This window comes from Heliangelus exortis, chromosome 3 (genome assembly GCF_036169615.1).
Source record: "Heliangelus exortis chromosome 3, bHelExo1.hap1, whole genome shotgun sequence".
NCBI lineage: Eukaryota > Metazoa > Chordata > Aves > Apodiformes > Trochilidae > Heliangelus > Heliangelus exortis.
The window spans coordinates 49,119,243-49,136,985 of NC_092424.1; the positions used below are offsets into that span (position 1 = coordinate 49,119,243).

Consider the following 17,743-nt stretch of genomic DNA (forward strand, 5'->3'; position numbering starts at 1 on the left):
GTTTGTTACTTTTAAAATGAACTGTTAACACACGTGTGCATTAACATGTTCGCATTAATGGTTAAAAAACCCTGCAACCCCAAAATCTTTTTCATAACATAATTAGAACAGATGATATGGGAACAAGCCAAACTGTCAGAGCAGTCATTTCTCTGAGACTGCAGTTTCTCTAGATGCAAAAGTTTAAATGCACCTGTTTTTTATTATGGGGAACTGCAGCTTTAAATCCCTTGTTTTGCACACCTCAGTTTCTTGACATGTGAGAAGCACTGTCTGAAGTTCTAGTATGTGGAGATTGGTTTGAGGGAATACAGAAAGTAAGCACCTACCAGATGTGCAAAAATTCCTCAATCTTTGGAACTTTGGGATGATTTTAACTAGATTTTTACTCCTTCAGACTGGTTAGCTTGAAAAAATATATGTATGTTTTATATAGAGTAGCAGGAAAGTTATTTCTTAAAGAGTTTCTTAAACTTAGCATTACTAAGTAATATTTGAAATCCATTTAATACCACGTTCAATCATCAATTTACATGGAAAATCTGCATTGTTCTTATTTTTGATCTGTATGTGTTCTTTGTGTGTATGTTAGCATATGTTTGTAGATTTTTTTTTTTCTTATCTCAAGCTTAAATATATTGTAGCCCTGTCATGCCAAAGTACTCTTTTGAAGAAGTTACAGGCTTTATTCTCTATGTTGCCATTAATTGACAGGTGAATGATATTTCTTTATGTCTTTGGTTCTATTAATGCATTTGGTGCCTTTGAGCAGTTCTCTAAATATTTATATGGAATCAATCTGTTAGGTCTGCCAGATATTAATATAATAGATGCAATTTTTAAATAATTGTAACTGAAAATATTTCTTCTTTTTTAGCACAAGAAGTATTTGGGGATGGTTACTGGACCATCCAGTTCTTCATTCACAAACTATATTTAACTTTGTTCTTTTTACATGTTTAAAGGTTAAAGATGTTGGTCAGAACAGGTGAATTCAGAGAGCTAAAGAATTTTCTAATGTGACCTATTTTGATCCAAGCAGCTAGCCAGGATTCAACATTGTACAGGGTTTTTCAGTCAGAAACAGAATTAATGATGGTATCCAGTGCTTTTGAGTACACTTGAAACAGGAATATAAACAAATCCTAGTTTCTTCTGTGGGAAAAGGAATCAGAAGCAAGCTCTTTCCTTGTAACACTAAAACTTTTACCAAGCGCTGCTACACAGCAATTTTTCTGAGGGCAGCTCAGATGCTGCTCTGATTGTGTGTTTCAGCTTGGCTGTTTTTTTCTTGCTTGTCCTTCCTGTAGAACTTGTGGCTGAGGCTTCTCTTAAAGCATGAACTCATCAGACCTAGCAGTTGTCTCTTATATCCCCCTTCAATAAAAGATATACCTATATATAAAAGACTATACCTATGTTTGTCATCCATGCTTAGGTCAACCTACAAAGTTCTTCTTCAAAGTATCTTTGCATCTGTAAGCTAAAGAAAGTTGAATCTCAGTGTTTTCTAGTGTTTCTTTGTAGTGTTATTTCATTGTCACCTGCATCCATTTTCTGGTTTATTTATTATTTTAGTGCTAATCTTTCCTGTTACACCATATAGTGAGGGCTAGATGCTTCTGAAATACAGACTCTCGTGATACAGTTCTGTATAGTTACCAGGCTACAAGGCTTCCTTTAAGCTTTTAGAAAAATAAGTCTTCCTAATAAGGTTGTTTATTTCCTCCAAGCTTGCTGTGCTTCTTTCAGGTACTTGATGTAATTTTTTGCCAATTGGTATGCTGAAAAAACTTTAAAAATCATGGAATCATAAAATGCCCTCAGAGTAAAGAAGGTTCTCCTCATGTTTAGGTGCAACTTGCTATGTTCTAGCTTAAACCCATTATTCCTTTATCTATTACTGGGCACCACTGAAAAGAGATTGGCTTCATCCTCTTGACACACACCCCTCAGATATTTATAGACATTAACAAGATCCCCTTTTAGTCTTCTCAAGGCTAAACAGCCCCAGTTCTTTCAGTCTTTCTTCACAGGAGAGATGCTCAAGGGATGCTCAATCATCCTCATAGCTATCCATTGAAATTATTATTATTAGCAATAATAATAATAATAATAAACTAAAAACCCAACCAACCAAACAAAAAACTGTCGGGAGCTGTTGTTTTTGTAATATATTTTCATTTGCTTTCCTGTAGTTGGTAAGTACTTAAAGCATCATAGTTTTTCTTTGCCAGAAACTCTTTCTCTTCTTGGTTGATCTGTAGAAGACAGTGTACATCATGGCCTGTGAAACATAGAGAAATGTATAATATGCCTAAAAGCTATTCGAAATTCTAAACACTGACAGCACTGACCATGTAACTGATTAATTTCTCAGTCAGCATGAGCAGTATCAGAGGTATCAATCTCATCCTACATTCTGCTGTTAAGTAAACAGGTACTATTTATCCTGATACTTTCTGTTCATGTGGAGAATAAGTATCATTTTGGAAATGAAAGTTTGAAAATTATATGAGACTCTATATATAGGATAATCTCTAATTCATGATGCTATATAATTATATCTCTCTGTAGCAGTTTTAAATGCATGGAACCTGTTTTGTTTCTGTCTAAAAATTGCTTTTAGTATGTACTTTGAGTTTTCAATGTAAAGAACTTTAGAATTAAATTAGCTGGAATAAGTACTTAGGATCATCTTGGTAGAAGAGTGCCTGAATTAAAAAGCTTAACAAGTTTTTTTTTTAAGTTTTACTGAATGGTGGAAAAGAAAGGAAGTATTTCACAAGGACCTATTTAGACAATGTAGGCCACATAACCTTCTCTGAACAATGTAAGTGGCTTTTGTGCTGAATCTTCAGTTTGGACTTTGCAGTCATTTAGTTCAGAGTCACAGACAGTATTGGTTTCATTTTATGATATTTTTCCCCTTAAGTGAATTATTGTGTGTATGAAAACTTATTTAAAATCTTGTGGAAAGTACAATAGTGTAATTAATAAAAAATTTTGCATGTTTGTTCATGTATATTTTGTGTAGCAGGTCTTTGATGATCCTGAAGGGAAAATAGAATTGCCAACCTCCTTAAAAATACATGCATGGAAACGTCCACATGAGTTTTTAACAGATACGGTAAGAAAAGGCAAGGTCATAATGAAAAAATGCTTCTCACCTAGCTATATCTTAAGTGGAGGAAAAATAATAGAGGAAGTCATTTCAACAGATAAAACCCTCTTGACCAAGCATATTCATCCCGTCTGGGAGACACTTGTAGACTGTGGAGTCAGCAAAAGTGTAGCAATTAACCTGTGCTGCACACAGAGTTTATCCTTCAGGCCTGCATGGTGCTGGGTGTGATCCCTGGCTGAGGGATGAGGTCCTCCAGCACATTTTAATGGAGGAGCCTGCAGGCAGCTCTTCCTTCTTACCAGCAATTATACCACCTACATCTCCTGCCTTTATCTAACTGCAGCAGGGTACTCTTTATGTGAATATCTTTTCATCGTTTCTACTGTAAAGCAGAAGAGATTTGTTTTCTCATAAAAAAAAATCCTGTAATGGGTCAACAATTAGACAAATGGGATAACCCTTTCAGTGCACAGAATGCTGCACATGGATCAAAAGCCTGTTTGATGCTGCACAGCTTGGGTTTCCCGGTGTTTAAAAGTACATAACATTATCTATACTAATCTCTTTCTTTATAGTTAGGTCTGATAAAACCATTTTAATAACTCTTATTCTTTAAAGTGTGAGTCTGATTGCCTGTCTTACTCAGGTCACAATGGACAAGCACCTTCTGGTGCAAAAACCATTATCGTAGTGCATCCTCTGAAGTCTGCTCTATTTTTTGACTCCACATTCATTTAGAAGACACCTGGACAGAGAGATGCCTTCCTGTATTTCTTAGTGTTCTCGTTTTCACACTTAAAAATTAGTGTCATGGCAAAACAAATATTTTTGTTCCAACTAGGGCTTCCCTTGATCAGATATCTAAAGTAAATATCTATCCCAAAACCAGTATTTAGCTTACTCAGAAATACATTACTTTTTCTTACTTCAACTACTATATTTCTTTAGTCTGCATACAGGACCTGTCCATGTCATTGACACTGCTTGCCTGGAAGGTAACCATATAATGTTAAAATCATGCAAATATTTTACTCAGTTTATTTTAAAAACTACTTGCAAAGAAAACAAATAGCCTACCATTTCAAAGGTTTGTGTTCTCTGGTGCTGTAGCTAATCAAAGTTTCAAAGCATTTCTGATTTAGATGAAATGTTGAAGTTTTAAAACTCTTGACCAGACTTCCAGCTTTTTCAGGCTTGTCAGTTTTCCTTTTGTCAGCTTGTCAGTTCCATTTTTCATTAACTAGACTCTAAACAAGCTCTGAGTTTAATTTTTAATGGAGGAAAAGGAAGGAGAGGTCAGGGAAGTAATTGAAAAGACCAAAAGATTGGATAAGAGACGCTGCCAAAATGCATAAACTGAGTAGAAGTATCTGAAAGATGAAAGCAAGAGAGATGGCAGCACAGAAAGCCATGGAGTCATGTATCTGTATTAAAAATAGCTTTAAAAATCTATCTTTACATCACTATGAAGAAAGCATTTGTTTTCATCGAGACTGGATTAAAACCTGAATGCTTGCTTTGGTCCAATGTATTTTGAATCAAGAAGCTATGATTTACTATAAATTTTATAAGTTGTTAAAAGCAGCATAAATCTCAAGTGTTGAAAGACTATTAAAATGATATATGATGCTGCCTAATCTACTAGTAACTAGAAAAAGAAATTGTCACCAGTGAGTGAAGCATGACACAGGTATAATTGATTCACTAAGTTAAAATCCTAGTATGTTATTTCTAAACTGCTTACAGAAGTACTATATAAACGAGTACTAATCCTCAAAACCATAGAGTACAGTCAAAGGTTTGATCAAGTCAGTGTTCATACTGACAGTACCACTACCTAACTCACCACAAGGAAACATTCTTTTGAATCTTTGTGGAGCATCAAGGAAATGTTGAAATATGAGACAGTGAAATATGATCATGATTTAGATAATGAACAGCAAATATTAATAAATTGAAGGAATCTTTATTTACTTTTGTAATTAATCCATTTGATACTCTCTCCTGATAAAAAAAATAACTTTTTATAAGTACCAAAGCAGCTGCAAGATTTGCAAAATTGTGGCCTTCAGTTTATGACTAATGAATGTCCTTTGATGTCTAACATTTGTACGCCGTTATTGTTAAATATTTCTGTTCATTTAAGTTTTTCCAGACAATTAAGGTAATGGACTTAACTAATTTACTTTCTCCTAGATTCCTGTGGTTGTCAAAAATGAAACCTCATTTGACCTCTTTTCAGCAAATGAGCATATATTTTGTAGCGAGGTAGGTATAAATACACTAATGTCCCTTTAAAAAATATTTTCATTCTTCTGTACCTCTTAAACTTTTCAGATTTCAATGCAAATTTCTACCAGGAACAAATAGTGACAGGCTTTTGTAAGGGAAAAAAGGATGATGGGGATAAAATGGCAAGAAATCATCTAGATTTGTATAATTAGTGTTTACCTTTTTTAGAATTTGAACAATTAAATCAGTGACTGTAAGAGATTTTTCAAACTTCTTTTTTAAAAATCTTTTGAAGTACAAAGAATATTACTGAGCGATGTTCTCAAAACATAAGAGCAAATTAAAATTAGTATAAATTGTTCATATTTTTTCATGCAAGTTTTCCCAAAGTCATGTTCTTAGTTTGCCTGCATGTATGTGCAAATCTCTGCCACCCAGCCAATTTTTTTGTTCCCTCCAGAGTTAAATAAATGTTTACTGAATTTCTGCAGATCAGGGGAAAATAAGAAGCAGGCAGACTCAAGGCATCTGAGTACCTTACTGAATATAATAGTGGTTCATAATTTCTATTTCATTTGATGTTTCAATGCAAATGCAAAGTTCAGCACCAAGCAAGTTGCATGGGAGGAAGCCACCAGAAAGGAAATGATATATATTTTGCTCTCCACAGAACCACTAATTAATTTTAGGGCAATTTACTTGTAGCAAAACCTTGTTATCATTCTTTTATTTATATATATATATATATATATATATATATATATATAAAAAATCTTAGTCTGGTAGTAATTGTAGAACTATAGAACACATCAGAAATCTGCATGTTAGAAAACACATGAAAGCATTATTAGTTAAAGCTGCTATTTTAAACCTTAAAAATTAATAAATACTTTTAATAATTTAGGAGGTTTTACTGAGTACAAAACCAAGTAATAAAGCCAGGGCTTAGTCACAAGCAATTGAACAAGTGAAAGTTCATAAGTCCTGGAACATGATTTATTTTGAAATCATATATGCTCTTCTTTTTGTTAAATAATTAACAGCATAATTCGTACTGTGCCTTTACTTGGTTTCATGAATTTTTGTGTAATTTTAGTTAGATATGATAATTTCCAGAAAAGTTTTGCCAGTGAAAACATAAGTGTACTTTTGTGTCACTTCTTCATGTAAAACACACTCTTTTTATCCTTCTTATTATTGATTTCAGTTTTCTAAAAAGATGAAATTTAAATTTTGGGGTTTTTTTTTTCTGTTTTCAGATGATGAGATGGATTGTTAGTGAAATTTATGCAGTTTGGAGGATACATAATGAAAAGGATGTAACTACTGAAACATCCATTTGTTCTTGGAAACCATGGGAACACATTTATGCCTTATGTAAAGCTACGAATGGACACATGCCTCTCTACAATAACTATGGAAAATATGTAGTGAAACTTTATTGGATGGTGAGTAATTCCCTCCAATATAAATATTATACAGCTAGCATGGCAAATTTTAAGAGTAAGTATTTATTATTATTATTATTATTGCCAAGGTATGGATTTGTAGGTGTAGAAGTGTTGAGAAATTCTTGATGCATGTTAATAAAAATGTCTTTTACAGTTTATGTGACTTAGACCCTGATAAAACAGTTATCATTTGAATATGCAATCTTCCTTTTTTGTAGATTATGGGGAAATTTGCTGATTGTTAGGAGAGGTTTTCTCCCTCTGGGCACTTTAACAAGACTTAATTTTTCTTTGCATTGTAGAAAAAGGACCTAATAATGGCAGTTGCTAATGTTGCATATATTATAGTTACCAATTGAAATAACTTTTCCAATACTTTTTATATATTTTTGTGTCAAACAGCAGCCCAACGCACAGATTAAATATATTTAACAGAAAATTATTGCTTTATTCTGTAGCATGTAGTGAGTGGTTAAAGTAATGCTGATATAAGGCGCAATTGATTTTCATGGTTTGTAATTTCTCTGAGCTGTATGTTAGTCTTATATTTTATAGAGTTTCATTTCTAAATCACATGTCCTCTTGTAGTCCACTGTAAACTGGTTCAGGCAGATTTACAGAATTTTTCTCTCTTGTACACTTTTTTTCTTCTATGAAAGCACTTGTGGATATTTTGAGAAGGGGTTTTTTGTTAGTTTTTTGTAATTGTTTTTTGTTTTGGTTGGTTTTTTTTTACTGTGTTTCAAAATGTTATGATGTGTCCTGTGTATGCTCCACCTAAGCAGAAATTCCTTTTACCACTTGGAGTCTCAGTGTTGGTTGGCTTTAATTAAGTAAGAAGGTATTGTTCATTTCATTTTTGCTGGAGAGAAAAACATGAAGACTGATTGTGAGGTTTGCACTGGACTATAAACTGTATGATTTAAGTTCTTAGTAACTTTTATATCTTTTATGTTTCAGTCTTAATTTTATCTGCTGCTTTGTTTTGTTTTTTTGTTTGTTGGTTTGGTTTGTTTTTGTGTGTGTGTGCATGCATTAATTATTTTGAAATAATCTCTCTATGTAAATACCAAGCACTATATTACTAAGAGTGCATAAAAAGATACTCGGAGCTCATTTATCAGATAGCTGCTACCTTTACTTTTGTATAAAATTTGATTGTTAGAGCACTTATCAAAGAGTGGAAGAACTGCATATTTTTCCGTTCTCAGCTATTAAGGACCAAAACTCCCAGTTTCTGCAAAGAAAGTTCCATGACTGTAGCTTTCACTTCTCTGCAAAAATGTATATCATGGGACCAAAAATCAAAGGGTGACACCTTTACACTTTTCTGAAGATTCAGTATCATTTAGAGTTTAGATTGTTCAGTATTCACTGTGGGTCTCTTCCAGCTTGATGAAGATACAAAGGCATTTCATTTCTTTAGTTGCAAATGGAAAAGAATATAATCCTAGTGAAAAACTTCTTAGTGAAATACAAAGAGGTACAATAACTAGAATTAACTTTAGATAAAATCAATGTAAAATGTGGCAGAATTAATTAGAAGAAAAGGCAAATAAATATTAAAATAAATTTTTAAGGAAACGGTAAAGTAAGGAAATTCAGAACCACTTCATATCCTTAAAATATGATGAAGTAATTTAAAAAAATGCTCATTTTGCTTTCTGTGAGAATATATTATTAATACATAAGTATGGAAAAAAAAGCTTGTGCAGTAAAAAGGAAGCAATGAAGACTGAAAGAATTACAAGAGAAGAGAAGAACCAGTAAAGAACAATCTGAGGGGTTTTTTCTGTTTTTAACCCATGGTAAAAAAAATGAAGAGGCTTCTTTAGACATTCTTAGCCAATGGGAGGCAGTCAGAAGGAAAAGCAACAATAAGTATAAGAATGAAACTCTTAAATATGGGAGAGTTTTTCTGAGGGTTGTGTTTGTGAAAGGTGCTAATGGAAGGATATGAAAGATGGAATGTAAGAGTCAGGTCAGAATGCTCAAGAACAACACTCTGAAATGCATAACAATACGAGACAGAAAATTATACCAGAGGAGAGGAAGAGAATATGTATCTATAGAGAGAAGAGTGAAGGGTTTTATTTTTGTAATGGTCCTCAGGGCAAGTCTCCAGTACACCATTATTTGAGATAACTAGTGTTGCTCTACCAAATGAGAGGGCACAAACTTCCCATCTCATGATGGTTTTAGAACTTCAGGGTAAAGGAACTTGCATCACATCTGCAGCAGATAATGCTGTTGGAGAGGGAGAGCAGCAGGTCAGTGCCTCAGCTGTATAAGCTGGCCAAATTTCTTGTTGGAGGTGTGGAGAGAGCCTTGCTGTTGCATGCAGCATTTCACTAAGAAACACCTCAGTGCAGAATTCTTTCAGAAATCTCTATGGTTAGAAATAAAAAATAATTACTCAAACATTTCTACAACTCTCGGAAAATTGTTCATTCTATTTTTTTGCTGAAAATTGTAGTTTTTTTGTGCTGTTCTAGTAAAAAGAACTAGTGTGAATAAAAGTAATGAGGGATTTTTTTTACTTTTTTACTTCTCCCTCGCTCTGTTAAATTGTTTATAAATCTGTCCATCTTTTGAAAGGAACATAAATGCAAAGCTGGGGAGAGCTTTTGAATGGCTGCCCTTCTACAAGTTGTTTGATATGCATCTCTTCAGAGGGAATAAAACTCTGAGCTTATTTTATTTTTAAATAATCCCCCACCATGTGTTTCTATGAAGAAAACCTGTTCTGATGTAGTATAGATGAAATATGACCTTTTGGAAGATGCAAACTTCATGAATTTTGCCAGCTTTACATGCCAGCTAGTCAGCACTGAGGAAGAAACAGGAATCATTTTCAAAACTGGAACAATGTCTTTCTTGTAAGGGGGAGCATTTATCTGATTTACATGCCTGCACTTTCCTCATCCCTTACTACTTCTCAAGATATGAGGAATCATGGTAGCATTAGTTTGAAAGGACAGAAATTATGTTACCCAGGTTCCTCAGCAGAGGACATTATATTCTATGTGTGAATATAGTGCTGCAAAGGTTGTGCATTCACGTGAGAAATCACTGAATTTTAAAGTATCTATAAAAGTTATCAGGGTGTTTTAGTTTCTTTGTCACTTTTGGTTTGGTTTTGTTTCAAGCCTTTGGGCTTATTTAAATGATTTTCCTCCAGTTGTACAGATGTATTTCACAAAAAGAAACACGGGGAAAAAATGAGGGTCAGATGGTGGAAGATTAAAGAAAATGTGCAAATGAGAAAAAGCGAATATCAGCAGAGACAGAGGTGAAACATTTCACAGGAGAAAGTGAAAAATTAAATGAAAAGGGAGAGAAAGCACAAGGGAAGAATAATGAACTGGTTTTAGTAAAATGCTACATTGAGTCCTGAGGGGATTGTCGTACACCAGATCGAACATATGGATATTAATTTTTCACACACAATATTCTTTAGGTTCTACCCCACATCCTGCTTTCACTTTGCATTCCTGAATTTATTGAATGTGTTTCTTTATTTTAAAAAAATTTCAATAAACTTTCTGCCCCCATATTTTTCTTTTCTTCTCTTGGTGTCTTATCTCCCTTAATCAGCATAATTGTTTTTAAAGTTAATACTGAAATGCTATAGGAAGGTCATCAGTGATGCAAAATAATTGATAAGAATTCTATTATTTATTAAGTCTTAAAGGAGAATAATTAATGAGGAAAAAAAAAATAATGGTGCTGCATATGCAAAAATACACTGCCTTTGAAGAATTACATGCATAGAATTACTACTTTTTAAAAGTGTCCTGAGCTAATCAAATATCTCTTCAATCTTTTCCTTTACTATTGAGCTTGTACTGCTCTCCATTAAACTTTGGCAATTACTGAAAGAGGAGATAAATATGTGATCATTTCGCTTACTATATCCATTTCAAGCCTGAGAAATCTTACAAATTTAGTTTTGGCTGTCAGGGAGTAGTTTTTATCCTAAAAAATATTAGCATTTTTTTATACTTCATGGGTATCTTTGCTACATGGCCGAAACTGGGTGTTTTCCTTGGAAACCTATAGAAGTCATATAGAGCCAATTGCTGGGGATTCCAGCTTGCAGCCACAGCTAAGAAACAGAGAAGTGATTTTACCCACTCTGATGCCAGCTCAGTTTACTGATGAAACTGGTGTCAGGTGTTGGAGACATCAGTATCTTGTCTTACCTCTTTGTTCCTTATCCTGGAAATTTGAAATTTGTTATATTTGGTCATTTCCTGTTGTTTCCTGCAGTGTTTTATAAGGTACAATCATAATGGTTTCCAGGACACTCACTACTGCAGCCAGTGTCTCCAGGTTGTTTGTGGGAAGCAAGCAGGACTTGCTTATATAACAATTATTTTCCAGACCAAGGCCTTAAAGAGGCATTTGCGGAACTGGTGTCTTTGTTGAGCCTCTTTTAAATCATCACAGATTCTCAGATGTCTGTCGTGGCATCTGGTGAAACAGCAATGACTACACACACATGATGTGCTACACACATGAAAGAGAAAATATATTTGGAAATAGCTGCAATTACAATGATGTCTGAAATAAGTAAGTCAAAGCAGTAATAAAATGCTATGGATACTGTTTCCATGCTTCTCAGCTATTATATGAGAACTTTTTAAAAAGTAATGTAAATCAAATCACAGTAGAACTGGGTTCTTGGTAAAATGTTCAAAGTTCTCTTATATGCAGGTTGTTTTCAGCCCACAAACTTGGTGTCTTCTTTCTTCTTGCCTTCCCCTCCCTCTGTCTTAGGGGTGCTGGAGAAAGATCATTGTTGATGACACAATGCCTTTCGATGAAGAGGATAATTTGTTACTACCAGCTACTACTTGTGAAACTGAACTTTGGCCAATGTTGCTCTCCAAAGCCATCATTAAGCTGGCAAATACCAGGTACAATTAGTCATCTCACTTTTGATTTGTTTTGTGAAGGCACATGGAATTTGCAGAAGGTTGTTTTTAGTATATATGGGAAACACATTTTCATAGAATTCTAAGCATTGAATCATTAAGGTTCGACAAAACATTCAAGTCCAACTATAATCCAGTTACTACAACCAGCAAGCCATGTCTTAAAGTGCCACGTCTAAAAGCTTTTTAAACACCTCCAGGAATGGCAAAAAGGATTTTGTAAAAAGGTTCCTAATGACAAATGTACGCTTCTCTGAAAGCTGACACTGTAAATCAGTAAAGCAATATATTGCTTTACTGTAACCCTGTAGCGATGAAGTTGGAGTGTTTTCTTCTGGGGTGTGTTTGTAAACTTGCACACAGAAAACTTTCAGAAAATACTTTTCCCTCTTTGCTTTATCTGTTTGTTATTATTCCTAAAAAATTTTCATATGTGGTTTTCTGCCAAATGGAAATGTCCAGGAAGTCTTAATGGAGCTTTAATTGTCAGCTTTAACAAGTCTTAACTAGTACTGAAAATAGGGTATTGTAAGCTACTTTTGATGCTTTTGCTACAGTTCTGCTGTTGCTGCCTGTCTGGTGACCCACTTCCCCAAAACTGACCTGGAAAGTAGGGAGTGGCCCCTGGTGCAGTAATTGATGATTATGGGCACAGGTCCTATGAGATGAGCAATAAACACCAAGTGTTTAAATGACTGAGCTTCAGAAAATAATTCAAAACTCATTGAACTGGATAGTCAGGTTTCCCTGTTCTCATCATATCAAGTTATCTTTGTTGGAAGTGTGATCTAAATCAAGTACTTCTGCACAGGGTATGAAGTTGCCTAGAGCTGCCCACAAGGAAAGTGTTTGCAGGAACATGTTTGAGATACTGCATTTTGTCAGAGTACAAGTCTTGGCCATCCTTAGTCTTGGTCCTCTCAGGAGGTACGGATGGAATTCTCTCCAGAGAGTAGGAGACGCTATTGATTTGAAGAAGTGTTCTGTTCACTGGAAATACAGCCAACTTGTGCCTAATAACCTGGGATTTAGAGCAGCTGCTCAGGAAATGGAAGTTCTAGATTTATATCCCCCTTCTAGTGTGAAGGACTTCAAATCCACATTCTCTGCCCCTTCAAAAAGAGGCTTTACATTGTGCTAGTGTACCTAGTGTGCTTGCTAACAGTTTTGCAACTATGCTGTTGTACTAGAGGGAACACTAAATTAATGGGCTTGATGCAAAAGCATTAAAGCAAATTTGAAGCTGTAGTCAGCCAGTGGTTTGGAAAACTCCTAAAACCACAAGTAATGACTTGTTTTTCAGCAAGCTATTCTGTTTGTGTATGGACCTGCTCCTACAGAAAGCTATGTAGACTAGAGTTTACTGTGAGCTGGTTGTATTATAAATTTGGATAATGTCTGCTTTTGTCTCATAGTATACTTGCAACTGGAAAAAGAGAGCTGGAGGAATTCACAGTTCTACATGCACTGACTGGGTGGATACCAGAAGTTATTCCTCTCCAGTAAGTTCCTCGATTAAACAATTTGCATATTGGTTGTTCAATAATTAATTCTATAAGGCATTATGAAAAATAAAACTGACCCCTAAAAGTGCTTCAGCATCAGCTTTGGGAAATCTATGCTTTTTTATTCTGGCACTTGATAAATGAGCCCTCAGGGAATGCAGTTTTATTGTGTTTTTCTTTGTAGGTCACACAGTTGCTTGTAAAGCTATTTGTCATGTTAACCTGATGCCTGTACTTTATAAAATTAATTATATTTAACTAATATTAACCACTGTGGTGAAACAGAGTTAGAGAAATCTGTTCCGTCTAATATATAGAATATAGCAGAAAAGAAAAGTCTGTCAGTAATAATAACCTTGTATCTGAATGTACTAAAGAAAGTATATGTCATGAATTTGGAAGTAATCAAATTCAACTAGTGTGGTGTTTTCAACTTTTAGATTGGAACACTTGTATTTCCAAGCCAAAATAGTATTTCCAACCTATAACAACATTTTTCAGGAATCCGGTGTACGTCATTTTGTGGTTTTGAGACCAGACCAGACATAATTTTCCAGCTTGACATACTTTTTACTGAATTAATGACTTGGATGCAGGCACCAGATATTTAGACTTTTTTTTAATTACACTTTTTTGCCTTTTGATGTACACTTTCTAATGAATACCTTGATAACAAATCGTTTAGATATGTGTACAATTTATTTAGGTGTAATTGTGTAAAGGCTATTTTGGCCTTTATTTCTGCAATTTTTGTGTCCCAAGCCTTGCCTACGATTTGTGTTTTTGGTGTACTAGTGTCTTACTGTGGGGTGTATGTCGCCCATGGACTTAGAAATCTAAATAACCTGCATTTTGTTTCTCTATGTAGTTAGTTTTACAACTGCAAAAGCAAAAACGCTATTCATGACTCGGGTGCTTACTGCAAATATAGTAAGGAATAAGGAAATGTGAATGGGACAGATTTTTTTTTAATGTTAGTGTAAGATGGCTTTAACTCACTGGACAAGTAATTTTTAATTTTTTTTTTTTTTAAGATTCCATGGCACTAGCTTGCATAAAACTTATTCATGGCTCTGGAAAAAAACAATCAGTTTTAGTTATTTTGGAATCACTGAGTTTCTGTGGAGAAAAAGTAGGGCTGCAGCTATCACATCATATCAAAAAAACGTTGTTACTTGTGGAATCAGTAGGAGAGGTGTGGAACTACCTGTGCTGAAACAGTTAGGAAAACCTGGTTTGGAAGTACTTCTGAGAAGGCTTTTGATGTACAGAGTCAGAATCAAGTTGTTATGTGGTGTGGTGTATAGTAGGAAAGCTGTCTGCAAATTTCCTTGCTGCAACTTTTTGTCTACTAAAAAACTATAGAAAGGGTGCTTTATTTGTGTGCTTCTTTAAGCACCAGCTCTTTATGGATCTGTTCATAATCAGTCTCTTAACTGATACACAAAATCTGTTTTAATAAATAAAGAATAAAATTACCCAATAACTTTTCTAAGAGTTGTACTGTCATTTGTAATATAGTGTTGCCTAAATTAATATAATACTTTCTTTTCTCATTGCAAATATCATTTTCATTGACATATATGTGTGGGTTTTTTTAAAGGCCTGGATACTTGGACAAAGTCTGGGGCTTTTTGAAAAGGACTGTGCCAGAATTCAAGTTGCCAAATAAGAATACTCCAGAAATTGTTACTGAGTCAGATACAAACCCTAAAGAGACTGAAGTATCAGACCAAAAAAATGAAGTTCCATCTGGGAATAAGCATTCACATAAAGCTGAGAAAGCAGAGAAATCTGATAAACTTGTGAAAGGTCTGTAATTTTAGACAGTGTTATCTTTGTAGGCCTAGCATAAATAAAGTTAGCATAACCTCTGGCTTTTAAATTGTATTTCCTTACATGCAGCTCTGTGGGTTAGCTGTTGTTTCGTTGACCATGTTGCAATGCTTGTAGATTCTAACAAGTTGTAACTAGAGATCTTATCAGAAGCAGTACGAGTCTCTGTTATGTAATCAGCTTCATTTTCTGGCAGAGATTTGTTCATCTCTGTGTCACAGCCATTTTTCTACAGACTGTTTCCTTGCAGAGGGAAGACAATCCGAGAGGTTACAGTTTTCCCAAAGGCAATGCTACTTTGACCACCATTAAATTATTAGTGTCATAATGTGTGTTAAAAGCATGATTACCTACATGGGTTTCTGACAAATGCATTCCAATGTCTACCTGTATTTTTATTTATAGCGTTTTTTTCTGTTTACACTGCTAGGTATAGTTATTAATTTTCTTCAAGAGCTGCTAATCCTATTTACATTGAAATGAAAAAAAAAATAGGTTTAAGAAACTTACCTGTTCAAGTATGTTACTCTTCAGTGTTTTTATTTGAGACTGAGTTTTCTTAGTTGCTGTTTTAACTTGAAGGGTTGGATGCAATTTCTCAACATTTCTGCAGTCTTTGGAAGGTACAATTAATACACTAAAATTTCTGTTTCTTCCTAGATTTTCAGAAAAATGCCTGCCTTCCTCACTTTGAATCCCAAATGCTAAGTCCTAATTATCAAAATTGTTAGAAAAATATTAGAAGAGACCTGGCTGCAGGATTACTCTCCCCTCTTAGAAATTCTTGCTACCGTTTTATGACGTACCCTACACAGGCATACAGCCACTGGAAACAGCAGTTCTGTAATTTATTATTTACAGGGTGCTGTAATTTATTCCCAGAAAACTTTGTAAATTTAATCCTGCCTAAAACTTCAGCCTCCAACTCTGAGGCTCTACTCAGATGCTGTAGTAATGTCTGGGATTTTTTGTTTTCATATTCTCTGAGTCCTAAGGCTTGAAAGCAGGTTCTGCCTGTGTGAGACTTTCTTCTTGCATGTCTTTTGGAACCTTTCCCTCATCTGTGTTAGATCTTTTCAGAAATTTCTGGTGCAAGGACGTGAAGAAAATATTTGGCACGGTGCCAGCAATTTCAGAATTCGAAACATTAGAGTAGGGACCTGAGAGTTGTGTACTAACTGGAAGGTGAGACCAAAACCTTCCCGGCCCCCTCTCAATAATTCTGCATTTACATCTTCAGATCTTTTAATTTTTATTTTGAATTGAAATACATTAGTTCTTAATTCTTTCCCAATTCCTCTGAAATAGTTTGTGGTTGAGTTGTTTAAAAATTTATCTGAAATGTTAGTAATACATTTACACAGTATGAGAATTTATGACTGAAAGTTTGTATCTGAAAAAGAAAAATACTTAATCTTTATTTTGCTCAATAAAAAAAACAGAGAATAAAGAAACAGGAAAAAAGAAAAGCAAAGATGGAGAAAAAGAAAAGAACAAGGAAGGACATCGCCCTTCGCAAGTATTGGCAGAGGCCCAGCATTCTCAGACCTTAAGTAAAAGTAAGTACTGTTCTTTTGAATCTAAAAATGCAGGCAGAAGAGACATGTAAAGCAAAGGGCTTTGCTTTTCTTTGGTTTTGAAAATTTGTTTAAAAATTGCAGGTTTTAACCTACTAAAATCCTGTATCATATTAAGAACAGTACTGCAGTAGCTTGTGTTTGATTTCAAAAGGTGGAGTAAACCTATGTAGAATGTTTGACAGTTTATGGCCAGTCATATTGGACCAAGATTTGTCCGAGTGGTAAGCTGTCTTTCTGTATTGAAAAAAAATCCAAAAAAACAACAACAAAACCCACAAAAACCTTCCTCTCCAATAATTAACTTACTTGTTCAATAACTACTTTATTAATGCAACAGTATTTTCTTGCTCTTCCTATTTCTCTTCCTCTTTCAGAGTAAGTGGCTTGAAAAATATTTCCTTCCCAGTACCATAAAAGTGCATTATTGCCCTATTGCAACTTTTCACTCTGCCTATTGTGAGTACTTTAGGGAATTGTTCTTCTTTCTGTGATAAATAGGAATTATTTCTAAAGAGGTATTAAGCAACTCTTGTCATTGTCTATATTTTATCTCTAAAATGGAAAGGCTTTTTTGTTTTCATTGTGTATTGTTACATTCTTAAGTACATACACATAGAGATACCAGTTACTTCAAAGTATTCAGAAACTTATCCTACAAGCTTTTGATTTTGTGTGGGTTATAATGTGGTTGGCTGACACTGTGTGGCAGCTAAGCCCCCACTCGTTTACTCACTCCCCACCAGCAGGATGGAGGAGGCAATCACAAAGACTGAACCTCTTCCTCACCCAGTGTACTCCTTGGGGCAGCAGAGTGAGAACCAGAAGGATTTAGTGCTTTATAAGCTCTAATCAGCAATAGGTGCCAGACACATTGCAATGTTTTTGTCACATATCTGAGACACAGCACCATATGGGCTGCTCTGAAGAAATTTAGCTTTGTCCCAGACAGACCCAATACAGTATGAATTGTGGGATCCTTGAAGCATTGAACCTGTTTCTCTATTTGTCCTGTTGTGTGGATCCAGCAGAAAAGCAAGCCCTTCACCCGATGCATAAAGGCTCTTTTTGAGAG

The 17,743-nt window shown here is 34.7% G+C and overlaps 1 protein-coding gene across 1 annotated transcript in view; it reads left to right on the forward strand.

Annotated features, from left to right (window-relative positions):
* The window catches only part of ADGB (androglobin), a 96,772-nt gene that overhangs the window by 18,079 nt on the left and 60,950 nt on the right, over nucleotides 1-17,743 (forward strand). The window contains exons 4-10 of the mRNA XM_071742439.1: nucleotides 3,038-3,130; nucleotides 5,324-5,395; nucleotides 6,619-6,807; nucleotides 11,593-11,732; nucleotides 13,166-13,252; nucleotides 14,859-15,067; nucleotides 16,534-16,650. Of these exons, the coding sequence (XP_071598540.1) occupies nucleotides 3,038-3,130; nucleotides 5,324-5,395; nucleotides 6,619-6,807; nucleotides 11,593-11,732; nucleotides 13,166-13,252; nucleotides 14,859-15,067; nucleotides 16,534-16,650 (907 nt within the window). The remainder of the gene's footprint in view (nucleotides 1-3,037; nucleotides 3,131-5,323; nucleotides 5,396-6,618; nucleotides 6,808-11,592; nucleotides 11,733-13,165; nucleotides 13,253-14,858; nucleotides 15,068-16,533; nucleotides 16,651-17,743) is intronic.